A 20834-nucleotide genomic window follows, 5' to 3' on the forward strand; every position below is an offset into this window, starting at 1 on the left:
GTTCCAACGTTTGACTTATAAAAAGGCACTTCGAATTAACAAACTGAAACTTGCACACGTATTACAAACTGTGAACAAGATAAGGTGTCGTGCAACTATCAATTGCTTCTTAATTAAGGAAGCCACATTGGGTGCCCAGTAGGTTCTACTGTGTAACTCCATGATGTAACAACCATACTGTTCGACTATTAGGTACAGAGCAACTCTGCTAGTAACTACATTGGATACGATGGTCTTGTCTTCAAGTAATGGACTAACAAACTAAAGGTTAAATCCCATCAGGACAAGCTCAGAAATTGATTTCAATAAATTTGATAATGTGTGGGCGAGCATTAGAAAAATGAAATTGAGAGCTGGGACTGATATCCTTCAGGGAAGGAAACCTGCCACCTTTACCCAGTCTGGCATACATAGTGTGGCAGCTGTTGACCTTTATGACAGGTGATGAGGCACAGCTAGGCATGCCTAATCTAGCCAGCATGCTACCATAGCAACAGGTCCTTCCTATGGAATCCTATCACCCAACTTTTTAAAATATATTTTAACAAAGTACATTTGAAAAACATTCAGTCAATGTATTAACTTAAAGAATGAATGAAAGAACTATTCTGCATTTTGCCAAATTTCCCTTGAATTCTCTAAACATTAAGTAAAGATAGCGCTATATGTAGAAAGGTACAGGGTGATGGAGGTCAGAGAAGCAGAAGTAGATTCTGGCAATAAAATTCTATCCAATTTCACTGGCTGCAATCCAAACTGTGGCTCAGATTTTGCCAGTTACAGTGTAAAGATTGTTCTGTACATCTGCATATCAACAGCAACATTGACTTCCCGCTCACATTTGATGCACAAGATTTCAAACATCTTACTTGCCGCATCTGACAAGTGGCTCTGCCTGCATGCTGACTGCAGTTGGTTCCTGCTATCTTCTTTAGAGACTGAGTTCTAAAATAACTGTTGCAAAAGAAATAACCAATGGGTTTATCGGCAACATCCCGGCTACCGGATTACAAATCTCAAGTAATTCCAGTTCAGTGGATCCTGCACCATCACTGAGTACCTATGTCCCATGCCCACACTGGGAAAAGCTGTCCCATTGACGATACAAGCAGCAATCAGAGAAGAGTTCAAAGAATTACATTTTTCAGACAACATCCTAGACTCCGCCTTCACTAATCCTAGATATGTTCTGTCCCAGTGGAAGGGCAGACACACCAGAGGTCTCAACGGCAGGACAGATTGACGAATGCTGGGGTCAAAGTGGCACACACAGGCCTCTGAGCATAGCCCTCGGTGGTCTCAACATAGGAATTAGGAGCAGAAGTAGGTAAATTCAGCCCTTCGAGCCTGCTCTGCCATTCAATCAGATCATGGCTGATCTTTCCCTGGTCTCAAATCCACCTCCCCACCTGTTCTCCATATCCTCTTATCCATTTGTTATTCGAAATACATCTATCAATGTTGAATCTGGACTTCATGAAGTTTCAGGATATCAAATCAAAGGTTATTGGGGGGGGGGGGGGGCTGTACACAATATCCAACATGTGGCCTAAGGTTTTAAAAAGAGTCACCATTATATAAGAACCTAATAGGAGGAGAAGACCATAAAGTTCCTTAAAGCCTGTGCTGTCATTCAGCAAGATCATGGCTGAACTAAATCAACTCAATTTTCCCATCCCACCCCCTATTCCTTACTGTTCAAAAATCTATCAAGCTCTATGAATATACTCAACAACTGAAAATCCACAGTCCCTGGGATTGAGAATTCAACTTCTAGATTGCAGATTGAATTTTAGTAAGATCTTAAACTGGCTATTTCTGAAGGACAGCTACCCTGTATATCCACTGTAGTATTAAAAATATGTTTTCCTTCTTGGATGCAGGATTCTTTTGCCACAATCAATAATATCTCATAAGTATGGTTTTCCTCTTGAGCTTTCCATTGATTCGGCAGTAATTTGTTCCACTTACATTTTGCTTCAGAACAGCTCAGTATATTACTTCAAGGAGATAGATTTGCGGTTCTGATACAGCACCACCTAATATCAGAGGCACTGAAATCATATACAAAAAAAACAAGTACATACTGTACGTATGTAACGCCTTTAATATAACAAAACATTCCAAAGCACTTTGCAGGAGCATAATCTGATCGAAAAAAATTATAGGAACAAGATATTAGCTTTTATGACTAAAAGATTGGTCAAAGTGGTTAATTTTAAAAGGGGCATATTAAAAAAAGAAACCGATGGAGAGACTCTGGAAGGGAATCAATGAACCGAGGGTTTAGATGGCTGAAGGAATACCTGACAATTATTGGACAAAATAAATTGGTTAAACACAAGAGACCACAGATAGAGGAACTGAGAGTTCTTGGACGGAAGTAGGGTAGGAAAAAACACCTACACATTCAGGAAATCAAGGGATATGGGAAGAGGGCATGAAAGTGGAGATGAGAGAGACTGGCCAAGGTCTTATTGAATTGTGGAACAGGCTCAAGGGGCCATTGACCTACTCTTGTTCCGATTGTTACGAACAAAGATAAGAAAGGGGTGAGGCCAGAGAGCATTTTGAACGCAATTGATCAGAACTTTGAAACCAACATGTTGGTGACTGAAAATAAATGTTGGTCAGCAAGCCAACGGTTATGGTGTTGGTTAGAAAACAGGCAGCATAGCTTTGAATGAGATCAGGTTTATGAATGATGACAGATGGGAGGCCAGCCAGGACAGCATTGGAATACCTGAGGTGCGAGGGAACAAAAGCTTCGAGACCAGTCACCTGACTTTCCTTCATTTGTGAACCTGGCCAGTTCAAGTCACATATGCTGACTCTTAACAATGTTAAAAACATTTGAATTAGGTCACTTTGCAAACAATTATTTTACATCTGACAGTACTTAGGCTTTTCAACCTTGTAATTTGCACATGAACTGCAAGAGTGTGCAGCTGATATTTATGCTGAAGGAATCCAGTGTGTTGATGTCCAATAGCCAAATGGTGTTCAAGAGTATTAAGATCACTGGCATTTTCACCAGCAATTAAACTATGCAGTCACACAGCACAAGCCCCTGAAGCCATGGCATCTGTTCATGGAAATCTCTTGTAATAAATATCCTCCTGTTTTGGCGGCTAACTTCCTCCCATAGATCAGAAGAGGACAAGGAAACTAACTGAATGAAATGTTAGGATTTAAAGAGAGTCAAGTGTTCTTAAATGCCACTGTGTTCAAGAATACAGAACGTACCGTGTTAATGCCAAAAACAATCACACATCAAGAAGAATTTATAATAACCTGAGCAAACAGTCATTGGTGTTCACTTATCACATATATATCTGAATATGGACAACACATTTAATTCATTCAACAAGAAAAGAAACATAAATATATTTTAGGTTAACCTAGAAACATTACTTGCAAGGGTAGCTTATTTGTGCAAGTTTAATCCAAATCTTAGGCTACAGTCCATACATACAGACCAATACTTATATCTCCCTTCTACACTTAAAAGAAGTTTATTGGAATTCACTTAAAGCTGTATTTCCTTACAACCAAAATAAAGGTTTCCTATTTTTAAAGGCTGTTAATTCTGACTGGATCTACCACTGCACTTAGGAATATGCATCTCTCATAGTCATGGCCATAGTCCAGAACATGGGGGCATGGTTTCTAATGTTTATCATGGTCTCATTATACTGTGAATGCAGGAACATGGCAACTCTCAGGCTCTTAAGTCAGGGAGTTATGGATTCCAGCCATCAGAAATTGATGACACAAGGTAGGTTGATTGATTGGCATCCTTCTCTGTGAAAGATGATGGCGATACAGCCTCAGAACATTGGTGAGATCAGCATAAATTATCAGTTGCACTTTTTTTGATGGCTGAACAAGTTGATTCTGGAACGGCAAGGTCAGCCAGAAGTGCCACACATGAAATTGTCCCTTGTTGGTGGTGTGAGATAATCTCTGCTGATGCCTGGTTTGCAGGGCTGGTGCTTGCTTTCGAGCTTGTGGAACCATGCCATTGTGATGGCAAACTCTTGCCCTCAGCTGGTGTTGCCCCATTTCCTTTGGTCATCAGCTAGAGTTTTCCACTTGTTGTGATTAATGTTGAAGGCTTTCTCTTTTGAGACTGATGTAGATTGAAATTTCAATGCAACACTGAGGCAACTACTGTTGGCCGCATTGTTCTTTGATGCAATGTTAGATCAGATGGCCTATTGCAGTGGTTCAGGTGGACATGAAAAATGTAATGGAAATAAACAAAACAGGATTTCTTCCGCTTTCTTCACTATGCCATAACCAGTAAACAAGAGAAGCTGATCCTTTTTCGCCCAATTTTTTGTGGGAACTTGCTGTGCACAAAATGGTTGTTGTGTTCACTGTGGCACAATGTTAGCAGTTCAAAGTAATTCAATGCATATGAAGCGCTTTGAGTTGCTTGAAAGACATGAGAATGCACTTTACAAATACAAGAGCTTCCTTCCTTTCTTTTCTGGCCCTGGAATGAAGTTCCCAATGCTTATCATAATCCCTAGCTATGCCATGATATCTAATCAAGATGGCTGTTCATCCATCTCCACAAACTTGGAATGCATCACATGCTTGAGGCAAGATTATATAGCACAGGTCACATCTATCTGGCCTATCATGTTGCAATATCCTTACTTCCTTATCTATCACTAAACTGGATTCAGTTATGGCTTTGACAAGGGAACTGAATAATTATAAGAGAAAGAATTTGCAGGCTGCAGGAGAAAGCATGTGAAGCTCAGTTGTTCTTCCAATAGGAGGCATAGACATGACGGGCCAGTAGCCTCCTTCTGTGCTGCAATCATTCTAAGATTTATCCCTCAACTTTTCTGCAGTCTTTGACATAGTGGATCACACCACTCTACTCCATTGTTGTACCTCCATCATTCAGCTCAGTAGGACTATCCTTGCCTGGTTCCAACACTTGACTTTCTAATTATGGCCAGAGCATCTCCAGAAATAATTTTATCTCCCACCACCCCTCTGTGACTTGCTGAATTTCTGAAGTCTCCCTGATCTTTTTATTTTTCATTTTGCCCCATTTGAAGCTGTGGGTTTGGTTTCACATGCATGCTAACAACACTCAGCTCAACTGCACCATCATCTCTCTCGATTGCATGGCTGCTTCTGCATTATCAGACTGCTTAGCCGGCATCCAGGCTTCAAATTTTAAGGGTTTTAAATAGAGAGGTTGAGGAAATTCCAACACCCTACTTAAAATCCAGTTGTTTGATCAAGATTATGGTCACCCCTCCCAACTCACTATATTTTGGTGAAGCAGTTTGGGATGTTATTCCACGCTTAAAATGCTATTTAAATGCATGTTGTTGTTGTTTTCTCCGTCAACTACTTGATTCAGCTCAATTGCCTCTTTTCTTCTCTCAGCTCCATGGGAATAATTCCACTGCTCCTTTTTCCAATAACCCAGTGCAACTTCAGCAATGGTGCTCATCCCAGTCCTGTACAGTCATCTTGAATACCCCTCAGGTTATAGCCTCAGCATGGAGTCACCATCCAGCTGAATTTCTCCACTAGTTCCCTTGATCCCACAACCACTTACTGCAAGCGCTCAAGGTGCAGATGAGAAAAAGATTTTGGCAAGTGAACATCAAGACAAAAGCCGTCAGTCTCATTCTCTGGCAAAACTTTCATCCCCCTGCCACTGATCCCCGCATCTCCCTGGCCACCTGCTCAGGCTGAACCAAGTCTTTACCAACAACTGTACCTCAGGCAGGGCTTCATACCCACATTCCAGTTCCACAACTTAATTCCTGATTCATTCCAACATCTGACCAAGTGTTTCCTGTTGTGTTCACATGATTGAGGTGAGGAGGCCACTGAGGTTCAACAAACCAAGGAGCTTTATTAAGGAGATGTGTTCAGTATAGGCTGCAAACCTACCCTGCACAGTTACCTGTGCAAACCGTCAATAACATCACTTCCGGTGATATCATGCATGCATTATTTTAAAGTTCCCCATTCAGCTTCAATGCCGTTGGTAAGAGATCGCTATAAATACTATAAAAGGGGAAACATTTATTTCCCCTTTAAATAAAACATCCCCAATACATTAAACAAGTATAACGAACAATCTATTCAAAATAAGTCAATAAGTCAGACGATTTGGAAGTCATTGTTCTCCAAATGCTTATTGACGAACCTCAGGCGCTTGCTTCTTGGAACTTGCTGTAACCTCTGGTGTCTTTGGCTTGTTGCGAACATCACCAGCGGTTGTTTTAACTGGAGCTGATGTTATGATTTGAGGTTGACACAATGCTTGATTTGCAATGTTTTCCCCAAGTGGTTCTGTTAGTGTCAGGTTTTCAGGAAGGTCCAGGCCGTAACTCGGCACAGTTGGATTCGGACTCACCACAGCACTCTTGTTGCTGCTGAATTGCGACTGCCGAACCTGCAGTTTCACAGCTTTCTCTTCAGAGGCCAGCCTCCTCTCCTTCACTCCCTCCCGGTTATATTTTTCTTGCAGTTCATCCTCGTGCTTCTGGTTTCTGGAGTGCAACTTCCAAACTATCCAGTTGAAACTGCTGCTCCTAAAGATTTTCAGAAGGGGTCTCAGCCTTTAAGAACATATCAAATTTAGTCTTTACGGTTGAGTTGTTGAGATGCTGCTGGCTGTGAGGAGACTTTCCCTTCTGACCTGCTCATGGTAATTTGTCTTGCTGTTGGCCTGTTCATTGAACTTCAAATGCTGCTACACAGAGTGAAATAGGAAAGGGACTTGGGTATTGCAGACGACACCCTGACCAGCTTCAACTCCTTTCATTTGATCAGCTGGGGCAACTCCCAGTAAGACATCCTTCATGAGTTTCTGTGCTGGCTGCTTTTGCTCCTGTTGTTGCAGTTATTTACGATCAGCAATCTTTTTATTCTTGTCGACCAGTGATGCATGAAGGAAGTCAGCAGCTCTTTTTTTCAAATAAAATATTCTTTCCAATAAACTCAAGAGTTTTCTCCTGGTAAGGTGCGCCTCAATTTTTTGTTCTTCTGTGGTTTGACATTTACAATGCGAACATGTAAATGCATTCCAGTAATCCTCACCGTATTTCTCAGTGTTCTTTTGACCTTCATTTTGGTCAAAACATTCATATGCATCTTTTGTAAACCCTTCATCCCTTGTTTCTGGACCACGTTTGTTACAGTATGCTGACCCTTTGTCACCTTGGTCTCTGCACAGCTGGACCGAGCCTTGGCCACAACTGCTTTTAGAGCTTTCTGAGCAGCTGCTACTTTCTGTTTCTTTAGAATTTTGGTAATGTCTGATTCTGAATTTATTTTGGCCCAATTCAGTTGGATCTTTTCCAACCAAACTTGACCCATTAATGCCAGATAATGGTCTTTGACGATGTGCAAGGATAAATCTGCCATCCGTCCATTTAATTGTATTGCTACCGCGATACGGCCCTTCAATGGAACCGCTTCTCCAGTGTGAGTTTTTAACACTATTTTCAAGGGTCTGAGAAGAATATGTTGGAGCATTTCTTTAAAAACAGTCTCTGGCACCAGTGAGACTGCTGTCCCAGCGTCTACTCCATTTTTACTGGCTGTCCATCCAACAGTGGAGTGACCCAGTATCTATTTGTAAGCACCAGCAATGGTTAGGACATTCAATGACAATTTGTCCTTATCCTTATTTACATGGACACTTTTTCCTTTGTTCTGTTCGCCAGTTGCTTTGTTCAGCTCTTGCTTTTTGCTACTTTTGCCTGATGCTTGCTTCTTTTTCCAACGTGTGCTCAATGTTGCCTTTTCTTTAACAGTTTCTGCACGTGGTATATTTGCACCAATAATCTGCTGCCAAGTCTTCACACATCTATGGACAAAATTGAGTCTGTGTTTGTGTTTTGGCCAACATCTTGTGAATCCTTGTATTTGAACTCAACTGCTGAGCTTCTTTGGCTGCCAGCTCCATTGATACAACAACTTCCATGGCCTTCTTTAAAGGAGGATTCACCATGGACTATTCCACGGAATCGGTTACATTCTTGGAGACTTGCATCTCCATCATGAGTTTCAGCACTTCACTGTACCGCAAGCCCATGGATAACCTCACAATGCTCCACTTCTCCAGCTTCCACCTTAAACATGTTAAAGAAGCCATCCCGTAAGGACAAGCCCTCCGTATACACAGGATCTGCTCAGACTCCTCCAGACGCTGAAAGATGCCATCATAAGCACAGGATATGGCGCCTCGACTCATTGATTGACAGTTCCGACGCGCCAAAGCGAAAAACCGCACCGACCTCCTCAGAAGACAAACACGGGACACAGCGGACAGAGTACACTTCGTTGTCCAGTACTTCCCTGGAGCAGAGAAGCTACGACATCTGCTCCAGAGCCTTCAACATATCATCGATGAAGATGAACATCTCGCCAAGGCCATCCCCACACCCCCACTTCTTGCCTTCAAACAACCGCACAACCTCAAACAGACCATTGTCCGCAGCAAACTACCCAGCCTTCAGAAGAACAGTGACCATGACACCACACAACACTGCCACAGCAACCTCTGCAAGACGTGCCGGATCATTGACACGGATGCCATCATCTCGCATGAGAACACCATCCACCAGGTACACGGTACATACTCTTGCGACTTGGCCAACGTTGTCTACCTGATACGCTGCACGAAAGGATGTCTCGAGGCATGGTACATTGACGAGACCATGCAGACACTACAACAACGGATGAATGAACATCGCTCGACAATCACCAGGCAGGAGTGTTCTCTTCCTGTCGGGGAACACTTCAGCAGTCAAGGGTATTCAGCCTCTGATCTTCGGCTAAGTGTTCTCCAAGGCGGCCTTCACGACAACGCAGAATCGCCGAGCAAAAACCGATTGCCAAGTTCCGCACTCACGAGGACGGCCTCAACCGGGATCTTGGGTTCGTGTCACACTATCTGTAAATCCCATGACTTGCCTGGACTTCCAAAATCTCACTAACTGTCCTGTCTGGAGACAATACACATCTCGTTTCCTCCCACATTCTGAAAGACGTGCTGGTTAGGTGCATTGACCCGAACAGGCGCCTAGTGCAATTTCACAGTAACTTCATTGCAGTGATAACGTAAGCTTTACTTGTGACTAATAAATAAACTTTTACTTTTATTTTACTCTGCCAGCCTTTTCAGTGAAGCCACAAATTGTGTAATCGATTCCCTCTTCTTGATTGCACTTTTGAAATCTAAACCTTTCCACAATAGCTAAAGGTTTTGGTGAACAGTGGCCCTGCAAAATTTCCACTGTCTCGTCATATGTCTTTGTGCCTGGCTTTGCCGGCTACACCAGACTCCCAAGGAGGTTAAATGATTTCCCCCACATTATGCTTCGGAATGTGGGAACTTTTATATCCTCTTCTATCTTGTTGGCTTGTACAAAATAGTCAAACCATTCTGTACAAGAGTCCCATTGCTGTGTATCCTCGTCAAACGGCCCCACTGTGCCAAAAACTCGTGCCTTTTTTTTTATAAATGGAGGGACCTGTATGAGCACATGTGCCATGAATTTTTGGCACTACCTCACTTTTCCTCTCTGAAAACAAGGCACAACCCGAGCTTCAGCCTGCTTTTTTTGGTTTAAAACACCCCCGGCTTTAGATTTGCTGCTGCAGAGTAATCGTTACCCATACCTCCAGAGTTTGGTCCAGCTGGAGCATGTGGAGAACTTCTCTTCAAAGTTTAACATATTTGAATATTTCTCCCCGGTGCCTAGCAAGTGCTGTTCGCCATTCTCGTCACTGGTTTGTGTGTTGTGTTCACAGGGTTGAGGTTAGGAGGCCTCAGAAGTTCAACAAACTAAGGAACTTCATGAAAGGGAGGTGTTCAGTACAGGCTGCAAACTTACTCTGCAGTTACCTGTGCAAATGGTCGGTGACAACACTTCTGGTGACATCCACTTATCTTAAAGTGCACTGTTTAGCTTCAATGCTGCTGGTAAGAAATCACTACAAATACTACAACGACACAACACTCCCGATATCTTTGATATGTAGTGCCATATGCAAGCTGATTTCTCCGATGACCTCCTTGACACCTTGCTGTCCTCAGCTCTTTTGAACTGTTCAAAAAAAAAACTGCGCATATCCCGAGTTGCCATTTGCTTGGAATCCCTGAGTTACATTGACTCAAGGGCCACCCAGATCACCAGATTTAAAATCCTCAATCTTGACATTAAATCATTGCATGGTCTAACCCTATTGTACTTCTACCATTAGAGTAATCGAACTTCAGCACATCATAAGGTTGCTGCTAAGTGTCAAAATGCATTTTTGTTTGAAGAAGGTCCTTGCTAGAATAATCTCAGAATAGATTGGGTAATCAAAAGCAATTCGAAAGGCAAATACCTCTGACCTAATGTTAATGTTTAAGTAACATATATCTCGTTCATAAATCATGACAATTAAACACATATTCTGTCTAACTGGTATAATTGTGGCATTTGAATCACTAGCTGATGGGAGTAGATAGGTCAGCAACTCAATTTCATTTTCCAAAATATTATACAGTGGAACATACCATATCTTTTAACTTGGCCAACATGTAGAGGAAAATATAATCTGTAAAACTTGGTCTTATTGCCAACATAAATTCATTAATCACAGAGACAGAGGGGGAAAAAATACAAGGCACTGCCAGAGGCAACCTTAACTTGGACAGATGTCTCATTAACTTAGTCTTTGGTGGGAGGAACTCAACCACATAAGGAATAAGATAGAAAACGTGCTCAAAATAGCACAAGTATGTTTCATTCCATTAGCAGATCACTTGTAATTCAATCTTTGTATTCTTTTGCGCCTCAGTGAACAAAAACAAGATTAAGTGACATTTGTTTAGGACATTTTTAATGTGGGTAAAAATATCTTTAATGTTGGAAGAAAGTTTTTAATATTTATAATCTAATTATGAAACTGTGTGAGGAGGCAAGCTGTCCAAGGTTGAATGGTAAAATCTGAAATTATATGAAAATGTTGTAGAATTTTGAACGTCAGTGAGAGCACATCAATCGTCATTTTTTTCTTTATTCTTTCATAGAATCCCTACAGTGCAAGGGGGACCATTGGGCCCATCGAGTCCACACTGACTCTCTGAAAGAGCATCATACCCAGCTGCTCTCCCCGTTCTATCCCTGTAACCCCACACATTCACCATGGCTAATCCATCTAACCTATACATCTTGGGACATAAGGGGCAATTTAGCATGGCAAATCCACCAATCCTGCACATCTTTGGACTGTGGGAGGAAATCGGGGCACCCAGAGAAAACCCACGCAGGCATGGGGAGAATGTGTAAACTCCACACAGAGTCACTCGAGGCTGGAACTGAACCTGGGTCCATGGAGCTGTGAGGCAGCAGAGCTAACCACTGTGCCACCTTGCCGCCCCTATCAGATCACATCATGAAATCTGAGCATTGCTGACACGGCGAATATTTGTTGCCCATCCCTAATTGTTCTCAAATTGAATGGCTTGCCATGCAATTTAGTGTCAGCCGCATTGATGTGGGTCTGGAATCACATGTCAGCCAGACTGGGTAAGGATGAAGGACATTAATGAACGAGATGGGTTTTTACAACAGATAGTTTCATAGTCACCAACATGAGATTAACTTTATATTCCAGATTTATCAATTGAATTTAAATTCCACCAGTTAACATGGTTGGATTTGAACACATGTTCCCAGAAGGCCAATGATATGACCATGACACCACTGCAGCACTTTTTCTCAGAAGATGAAATGGGAGGGATGAAGGATTCAGCCTATCATAGGGTTAACCCACCTCCTTCTGACAATCACATACTGAGATTACTGCCTACAATATAATTAGAAAAACACCATCTCATGAAGATAACCTCAATCAATGAGTACAATATAATTGGCAAAACAATGTGATCCTAATTTCTCCCTCACACTCATAATGGTAACTGCCTATTAAATTTGTCATGCTGTAATTACACCCTGCTTCTAGTGGTGGTGCTATAGTGGGTCAGGAATTCATCTCCAAGCTTTTCAATCGATGAAATGAAAAAAATCCTATTTTCCAACCAATTCTTATTCTCAGATTCTCAAATTTTCCTGTGTTTGTCATTTAATCATAATTAAAAATATGAAGTAAAAGTAAGGAGACGACTTGCAAGTAACACAATAACACGATTGTGACATGTCTGCTTTTTTCCTCAACAGAGGTCTCCCCCACCTGTGGTTGACAGGGTACTCAACCAGGTTTGATCCATTGCCCGCACCTCTAACCCACACATCTTTCCATCCCTCCCTCCCTCCTTCCCTCCCAGAACCATGATAGGATCCCTCTTGTCCTCAATTTCTCCCACCAACCTCCGTATTCAAAAGATCATCCTCCGCCATTTCCAACAACCACAAAACACATTTTTCCATACACCGTTCCCCCCTTTCTGCCAGCATTCTGCAGGTACCACTCCTATTAAATCGTCCATTGACCTCTGGCAGGATTTTCCGGTTTTGGGGTGAGCGTGTCTGGAAAATCCCACCCTAAATCTTTATTGGCTCTTAGAACTATTTACAAATATACAGTAAAGGGTACAAGGTAGGAGCTCACTCCATGCTCGCTGGTACGCATGGTTTGTCCAACACCAGTCAGGAAAACCTGTACTCAGAATGCAACTTTTCGCAATTTGTTTTTAGTCTTTCATGGGGTATCACCACCGTTGACAACTCCAACATTTGTTGCTCATTTCCAATTATCCTGTAGAAGGTGGTGGTGAGCTGCCTTCTTGAACCATTGTAGTCCATCTGTAGTGTTATTGGCTGAAGCCATCTTAGCAACTAACATGGACGATAAACAAAGCAACTGACAAAGCAGGAATTTAATGCAACCAAGAAAAATGTTACAAATGTGCACCAAAACCTATATCCAAGTTTAAGTGATTTTGTTTTCTGTACATAAACTTGGAAAACAATTAAGTAGTGCATATTGGAGTGTTATATTTTGAACTTCTGGAGTCTGGACTCAATTACTGTGCAGAACAGGTGACGCAAAGGTTTACTCCCTCGGCCAGCTGTTAAAGGTCCTAAGTGAAGTAAAATTTGGCATTTTCAACTGGCGTGATTCCACATTGCAAAGCCAGTCTCAATTCACCGTTACTTAACCTTAACTGGCTGTCACCTTCAGAGAGTGGTGTGGAGATGCCGGCGTTGGACTGGGGTAAACACAGTAAGGAGTCTAACAACACCAGGTTAAAGTCCAACAGGTTTATTTGGTAGCAAATGCCACTAGCTTTCGGAGCGCTGCTCCTTCGTCAGGTGAGTGGGATCCTTACTACCTTCAGAGAGCCCAGAGGATGGGGAAATAACACGGAAAATTAAATGACAATTGGATATCAAGAATAAATATTCACCTTTGCCTGCAAGTACTGCGTCCGAGCCATCTGGGTGTGTGAAAGGCCACTAAGTTTAGAAAATGATAGTCACGTACCATAGAACCATAGAAAATTACAGCTCAGAAACAGGCCTTTTGGCCCTTCTTGTCTGTGCCGAACCATTTTATGCCTAGTCCCACTGACCTGCACTTGGACCATATCCCTCCACACCCCTCTCATCCACGTAACAAAGATGTGAAGATGATGACAGATTGCTTGTGCAATGTATTAAGTGCTGCCACTTGCTGCACCATAAATTGGTAGGAGTCCGAGATTTCCACACATATCAAGTTCCTGATTTTAGCTGGGATACCCTGGAGAAATCTTGAATGCAGTTAGTAACGAGAAGGGAATCATGAGCACCTTTGGTTACTTTTCAAGTTGTGAGATTGCGTGTGAAATCCACAGGCCATTTGGAAGAAAATATGTCTTTATAATTAGAAAGCCTTGCAAACAACGATACACATTTTTCGGCAACACTGAATTTAATTTAAAAAGGACATTAGGATAAAAATCAGAAAAATTGCCCCTGTAGATTCAACATAACCGTACCTGGTATTTCTAGATTCTATGATGAGAAAAGATTTGGGAAATTCAAAAATGGTCTCTAATAGCAAATGGTGAAAAGCTATCAAATGAAAGTAATTTGTATCGAAAAATAACTTCAGATATCAGCCAATACCTTGATTTCTGACTCAGACCATACCTCAGCAATGGATGGAAGATAACCGTGATGTTCCGAGCTCCAGGTTTGCAGACAAATTTAGTCCCTCCTCCTTCAATTAGATTGTCATCGGCCCCTCCTATAAGAAAAACACAAACAGGATTATACTCTCCAGCCAAATACTGTGACTCCAAAAGGACCTCACTGCAAGGAGATATGATGAACTAAATGGTTATTTGACTGCTTCAGTCTGTTGTACCTGAACTGGATAATATTGCTGGAGTAAACGGATATATGACTGCATGAAAGTTGCTTGTTGCCATGGTCCAGAGTCTTGAACCCTATATAGTGCTCACATACCACCACTGCAAAATTTGCTCTGGGAAAATCTCTTAGGTCAGCCATCAATGTATTCCATTCCTGCAACAGTTCAATTAACTCTGCAGCTTAGTTATTTAGTAGTGAAGGAACCCACATTGTCATTGGAAGCATCTGAATTCCCCCTCGAAACCTCTCTGCCTATTTAGCTGTCTCTCTCCTCCTATCTCTTTGACCAACATTTTCATCACTTGTTCTCATATCTCAGAAGAATATGGAGGTTTGGGATGAGGGTACAGAAAAGATTTACCAGGATGTTGCCTGGTATGGAGGGCATTAGCTATGAGGAGAGGTTGGAGAAACTTGGTTTGTTCTCACTGGAACGACGGCGGTTGAGGGGCGACCTGATAGAAGTCTACAAGATTATGAGAGGCATGGACAGAGTGGATAGTCAGAAGCTTTATCCCAGGGTGGAAGAGTCAATTACTAGGGGGCATAGGTTTAAGGTGCGAGCTGCAAGGTTTAAAGGAGATATATGAGGCAGCTTTTTTTTTTTTACACAGAGAGTAGTGGGTGCCTGGAACTCATTGCCGGGGGGGATAGTGGAAGCGGATACGGTAGTGACTTTTAAGGGGCGTCTTGACAAGTACATGAATAGGATGGGAAGAGGGGGATATGGTCCCCGGAAGGGTAGGGGGTTTTAGTTCAGTCGGGCAGCATGGTCGGTGCAGGCTTGGGGGGCCAAAGGGCCTGTTCCAGTGCTGTAATTTTCTTTGTTACCTCCCTTATTTGGCTTGGTGTCAAATTTTGGTTGATTACACTCCTATGGGATGCTTTGCAACATTTTACTAGGTTAAAGGTACTATAGAAATACAAGTTGCTGTTACTTTTTTATTTATTTGTGGGATGATGGCATTACTAGTAGGACCAGCATTTATCACCCACCCCGAATTGGCCTTGAGAAGGTGTTATTGAATCACTGCAGACCTTGATGTGTAGGTGCATCAACAGTGCTGTTAGAGAGGGAGTTCCAGAACTGTGACCCAGCGACAGGAAAGTAACAGATATCAAGTTACGAAGTCAGGATGGCACGTGACTTGGAGGGAAACTTACAGGTGGCATTTACATGCATCTGCTGCTCCTGCTTTACAGGTTTGGAACAAGTCTTGGTCAGTTTCTGTGGTACATCTTGCAGATGGTACACACTGCCACCACTGTGCATTGGTGATGGAGGGGGTGAAAGTTCAAAGTTGTGGGTGGAGTGCCCATCAAAAAGCTGTTTTGTCCTGCATGGTATCAATCATCTTGAATGTTATTTTGGCAGCACTCATGCATGCTAACTTGTTGGCAGTGGACAGGTTTTGGCGGCTGAGTTAGGAATTATGCGTTGCAGAATTCCCATCCTCTTATTTGCTCTTGTTCCCAAGTATTTATGGGGCTGGTCCAGTTAAGGTTCTGATCAATCACCCAGGATGTTGATGGTAGGGGATTTCAGCAATCATAAGGCTGTTAAACATGGCTAGTCATTGGCTCGCATTGTGTAGTGTGAAAGTTATTTATTTTTGCTGCTGTTGTTATCATCATTATCAGATGAAGACCAGCAAGAATCAGAAATGATTATCCATGATCCCAAGAGGCACACAGCACGAACCATCATTCTGTTACACAATATGTTGACCATGCCAGGCCCAACTAAAAGAGGCTAAGGTTTAGCACTGAGTCAGCGACAGATCTGTGTATATTTGGAAGGCTTCCAGACATCATGTAACAGCAGTGCTGCCATATCAGTGGCCAACAAGTCATTGTGGTTTTCAATGTTTACATATTTGGTCATTTTCAGGTTTGTTTTGGGACCATCTGCAGTTTTGGCTCGCTTGTGGTCACTGGACCTATCAGGCCACAGAATACATCATTCAGAAGGCTCAACAACTTCTTCACATTTGGCCACTGGACAGACAAGAGAGTTTATTTATTAGTCACAAGTAAGGCTTACATTAACACTGCAATGAAGTTATTGTGAAATTCCCCTAGTCGCCACAGTCCGGCGCCTGTTCGGGTCAATGCACTAATCAGCACATCTTTCAGATTGTGGGAGGAAACTGGAACACCCGGAGGAAACCCACGCAGTTACTTGGAGAATGTGCAAACTCCACACAGACAGTGACCAAAGCCGGGAATCGAACCCAGGTCCCTGACGCTGTGAGGCAGCAGTGCTAACTGTGCCAGCGTGCCGCCCATGTCAACAATCGGCATTCCTCAAATGTGAAGCGCTATTGATGTACGTGGACGGTCACTACGCAATGACATATTGCAGACAACTCTGAAGGTAATGTACTTTCTCAATGTGGACTTGTTATGCTGTCAGAAGCACATCAATGCCTACTTCTGCAGAAGCACTCATGATTCCTTAATCCATGGCAGCCTTGTTTCAAGGAAGTGAAAAATGACATGAAAACTTGAGAGCTGCATACTCCATGGTTCATGACATCCATGAACAGAAGGAGAATCGAATGGAGTGACTTTTATCTGTGTTGTGTGAAATGTGAATATTGGGAGAGGACTGCCCTGTTTAAGTGGGGTGACTAACATGCCATTACAGTGAGTCCTTGCTTTGAGTCACCCTGCTTAACATCTTTTTGTTTATTCGTGATGGCCTGTTTTTTCGATTTGCAATGCCATTTTCAGTTTTACATCAGCTGCATTTTGGCACTGTGCACTGCACTCTGGGCCAGCTGCCACCATGCTCTGACAGTGGAGTTGCCGCTGCTGTTACCAGTGGCCAAGGCTGCAAGGACAGAATGAGGCCTGAGATCAGGCAGCACTGCAGGGATGAGAAGCTGCCACCACATCCAACCTGGGAGATCCCAAAGTGGGGCAGAGGAGTGGGGGGGCTGGGTGTCAGCACTGTAGTTAACCAAGAGTTGGAAGTGGTTTTAATTCTCCTTACTTCTCCCAGGTAACTATTGCTGCAAGACAGTCGGAGTCACCCAAAGTTAGGTATTCAAACCAGAGTTTTGGATGGGTCCCAGCGCCATCCAATCCTTGCACTGAGACTTCCCCGGTCAGGGGGAGGTGTCCCAGCGCACCTTTGAGGTACCCCCGGAGTATGAAGCAGCGGAAATCCGAAGTTATGGGCCAACATAGTTTTTCTCTTGCATTCAGTGATGCATTTTACTTTACAAGTTATTCCAGCTTAATGCACAGTGCTGCTCAAGTACAAGTATTTCAACTTGTAAATTTGTTTTTCCAGGCAAGAAATGTCCAAAGGACCCTAGCTTGGGCATTAATATTGATTTCTTAATATTCTTCCACTTAAAGGAACAATTTTCAGGATTGCAACCACAGCTTTAGTGTGGACTGATTGTACTATTAAGGAATTTCTTTGTCAAAAACTGCACAGCTTCAACGACCATCTGCTGGAATCCTGTTGGTCTTGTATCTCCTTCAGCTAAACATCACAAGGAGCTATAAAATCAGCCAGCAAGGACACAACATAACATCGTACGTAGCAGGAAGATAGGCCATTTGGCGCAGTGAGCCTGTTCTGCCATTCGATAAATCATGGTTGATCTGATTGTAGCCTTAACTCCACTTTCCTGCCAGTCCTCACAATCCTTGACTGCCTTGTCGATCAAAAATCTGACTCAGTTTTGAACATGTTCAATGAATCAGTCTGCTCTGCTCTTTATGGAAGAGAACTCCAAAGACGAACAAATCCCTGAGTGAATAAAAAATTCCTCACCTCAGTCTTAAATGGAGGCCTCTAAATTTTAAATTCTGTCCCATTGTTCTAGATTTTCCCACAAAATGAAACATCCTCCCAGAGTTTAACCTGTGAAGCCTTCTCAGAATTTCACGTTTCAATAAGATCATCTCTCATTCTTCTAAACTTCCATTGGCATAGGCCCAACCTGCTCAACCTTTCCTCATTCGGCAACCACTTCATCCCAGGAATCAACTGGGTGAACCTTCTCTGAACTGCTTCCAATGAAAGTATATCCCTCCTTTGCCGCGGAAGGTTGTGGATGCCAGGTCATTGAGTGTCTTTAAGACAGAGAAAGATAGGTTCTTGATTAATAAGGGATCAGGGATGATGGGGAAAAGGCAGGAGAATGGGGATGAGAAAAATATCAGCCATGATTGAATGACAGAGCAGACTTGATGGGCCGAGTGGTCTCATTCTGCTCCTTTGAGACCAAAACTGCGAACAGTACTGCAGCAAGACTTCCTTACTTTTATACTCAATCTCCCTTGTTTGCCTTCCTAATTACTTGCTGCCCCTGAATTCTAATTTTCTTGTGATTCACGGACCAGGACATCCAAATCCCTCTGTACTGCAGCAGTCTGTAGTCTCTCTCTATTAAATAATATTCTGCTTTTCCATTCTCCCTGCCGAAACAGACAACCTCAAAATCCCCACATTATATTCCGTTGTCTATTTTTTTGCCCATTAACCGATTTCTATCCCTTTGCAGACTTTTTGCCTTCTCACAGGTTACTGTCCTACCTATCTTTGTAACATCTGCAAATTTGGCTACAATACAGTCCATCAACCCCAGCACTGATGTTTGCTGCCTTCAATCAATTATATTTGCCATCTGAAAAATGATGCATTTATCCCAACTCTGTTTCCTATCAGCCAATTCTCTACCTATGCAACTACATCACCTCCAACATGAGCTCTTATTCTGTGCCTTTTGGAAATTTACTACATCACTACAGGTTCCTTTTTATTCATCCTGCTTGTTCTCTTCTCAAAAGGACTTTAATAAATTTGGCAAACACAATAGGTGCTTTCTGCTACCTCAAGCCCTTCCAGGATTGAGGGGTTGTGGGGTGATGGAAAATGATCAGCGCTCATGGTAGAAACAAAATATTTTTGTAGGTCTCTGATCACCTTCCTATACATAAGCACAGGGGTGATGGGCGAACTGGATCTGGTGTGTACAGGGAGCAGTGCTTTACATCGGTTTACATAAGTTTACATCGGTGAGAAGGGAGGCTGATCAAGAGAGCATTGAATAGTCAAGTCTGGAGATAAAAAAAGGCATAGCAGTGCTATAATGTCCTTTTACCTCTTCCCTTCATACCATCCAAGGCCCCAAACACTCCTCCTTTCAATTTGGTGTACTATTTGCTACTCATGATGTGGTGGCCTCTACATTGGAGGCATTAAACACAGATTGGATAATCACTTTGGGGAACAGCTCCACTCAGCTTCCCATGACCTGCAATTTCAATTCTTCACCTTGCTTTCACTCTGACCTCTCTGTCATTAGCCTCTGAAGTGTTCCAATGAAGTTCAACACAAGCTTGAAGGACAACATCTCACCTTTGACTTTCTGGACTTTGAGTTCAGCAATATTAGATCATGAGCTCTGCCCCAATTTGTTTTGTGTTTTTTTTTACTGGTTCATTTGTTTTTTGTTTTTTCTTAATCTCTTTCCTATTCATTTGGATAGCTCCTATCCTGTCATCCACTCCTCTACACATCTTTTGTTTCTTTACTTGTCCCATCACCATTCCCTTTGGCTTTGTACAATGAGAGCTTTTGCTTTTTAAGCTGTCCTGCTCTCCATCCTATCACAGAACTTTCCATTGGTTCTTCTTCCTATCCTCACTCCTTTCACTTGCTCAAACCCTATTGCAATAAAATCCTAATGAGTTGAATCTAAATAGATCTGCTCACAAATTCACATTAAATGGAACTTCATGATAGCTGAGGAGGTCCCAATCCCACACGAATGCATTTCAATGTAAATGATATGCCTTCAGATGCAGTCAGTGTCAAAAGTAACAGATTCAAATGCCAAATTAAAACACAGGAAAGCAGTGTGAAAAAGCCTTTATTCAATTGGTTTACATTTTACAATGGCCTGACCTTGTAAAAGGCTGGAGCTGTGCATTTAAAAATGCTGGGAGTTAGCTCTGTAAAATCTCTGAAATCTTTTTCTGCTTACTGTCCGTGATGTTTTTAGTGTGTACGTGCTGCAGTGAGAAATCCGGAAGCATCTCGACAGTCGATGTGAAATTATCTGGGGAAATCAGGCAGACAAGCATTCACTGAACTCTTCAAGGTCATCGGTCTCTTTCACCTTCTCATTTGAAGAATGTACTGTGCATCATCTGTTAGTTCCACCGCAGCACAGGGCACCTTCCACGACCGCATAAGTTTCTAGGTTGTCTCTGCTGGAATTTCCATGCCGGCAAGAGGTACCTTGTTGGTTCCTCACCGTGTTCCTCCTTGTTCTGCGTTTCCTCATGGTGGACAAACCTGATGGTGGATTGGCCCATTCCTTCACAATCTCTGCTTTGTGCTTCGCCCGAGGTTTTCAACCTGCTGTATCAACTTCACCTACTCTCTGAACGACAATACTCCTAACTTTCTCACAGGGTTAGCCATACCCACAA

At 42.5% G+C, this 20834-nt stretch overlaps 1 protein-coding gene across 3 annotated transcripts in view; it reads right to left on the bottom strand.

Moving 5' to 3' along the window:
- exoc4 (exocyst complex component 4) overlaps positions 1-20834 on the bottom strand; it is a 516360-nt gene that overhangs the window by 274386 nt on the left and 221140 nt on the right. For all 3 annotated transcript variants that reach the window (XM_078235822.1, XM_078235823.1, XM_078235825.1), the window contains exon 9: positions 14148-14244. In XM_078235822.1, coding sequence (XP_078091948.1) covers positions 14148-14244 — 97 coding nt within the window. The remainder of the gene's footprint in view (positions 1-14147; positions 14245-20834) is intronic.

Source organism: Mustelus asterias, chromosome 19, assembly GCF_964213995.1.
Source record: "Mustelus asterias chromosome 19, sMusAst1.hap1.1, whole genome shotgun sequence".
Taxonomy (NCBI): Eukaryota; Metazoa; Chordata; class Chondrichthyes; order Carcharhiniformes; family Triakidae; genus Mustelus; species Mustelus asterias.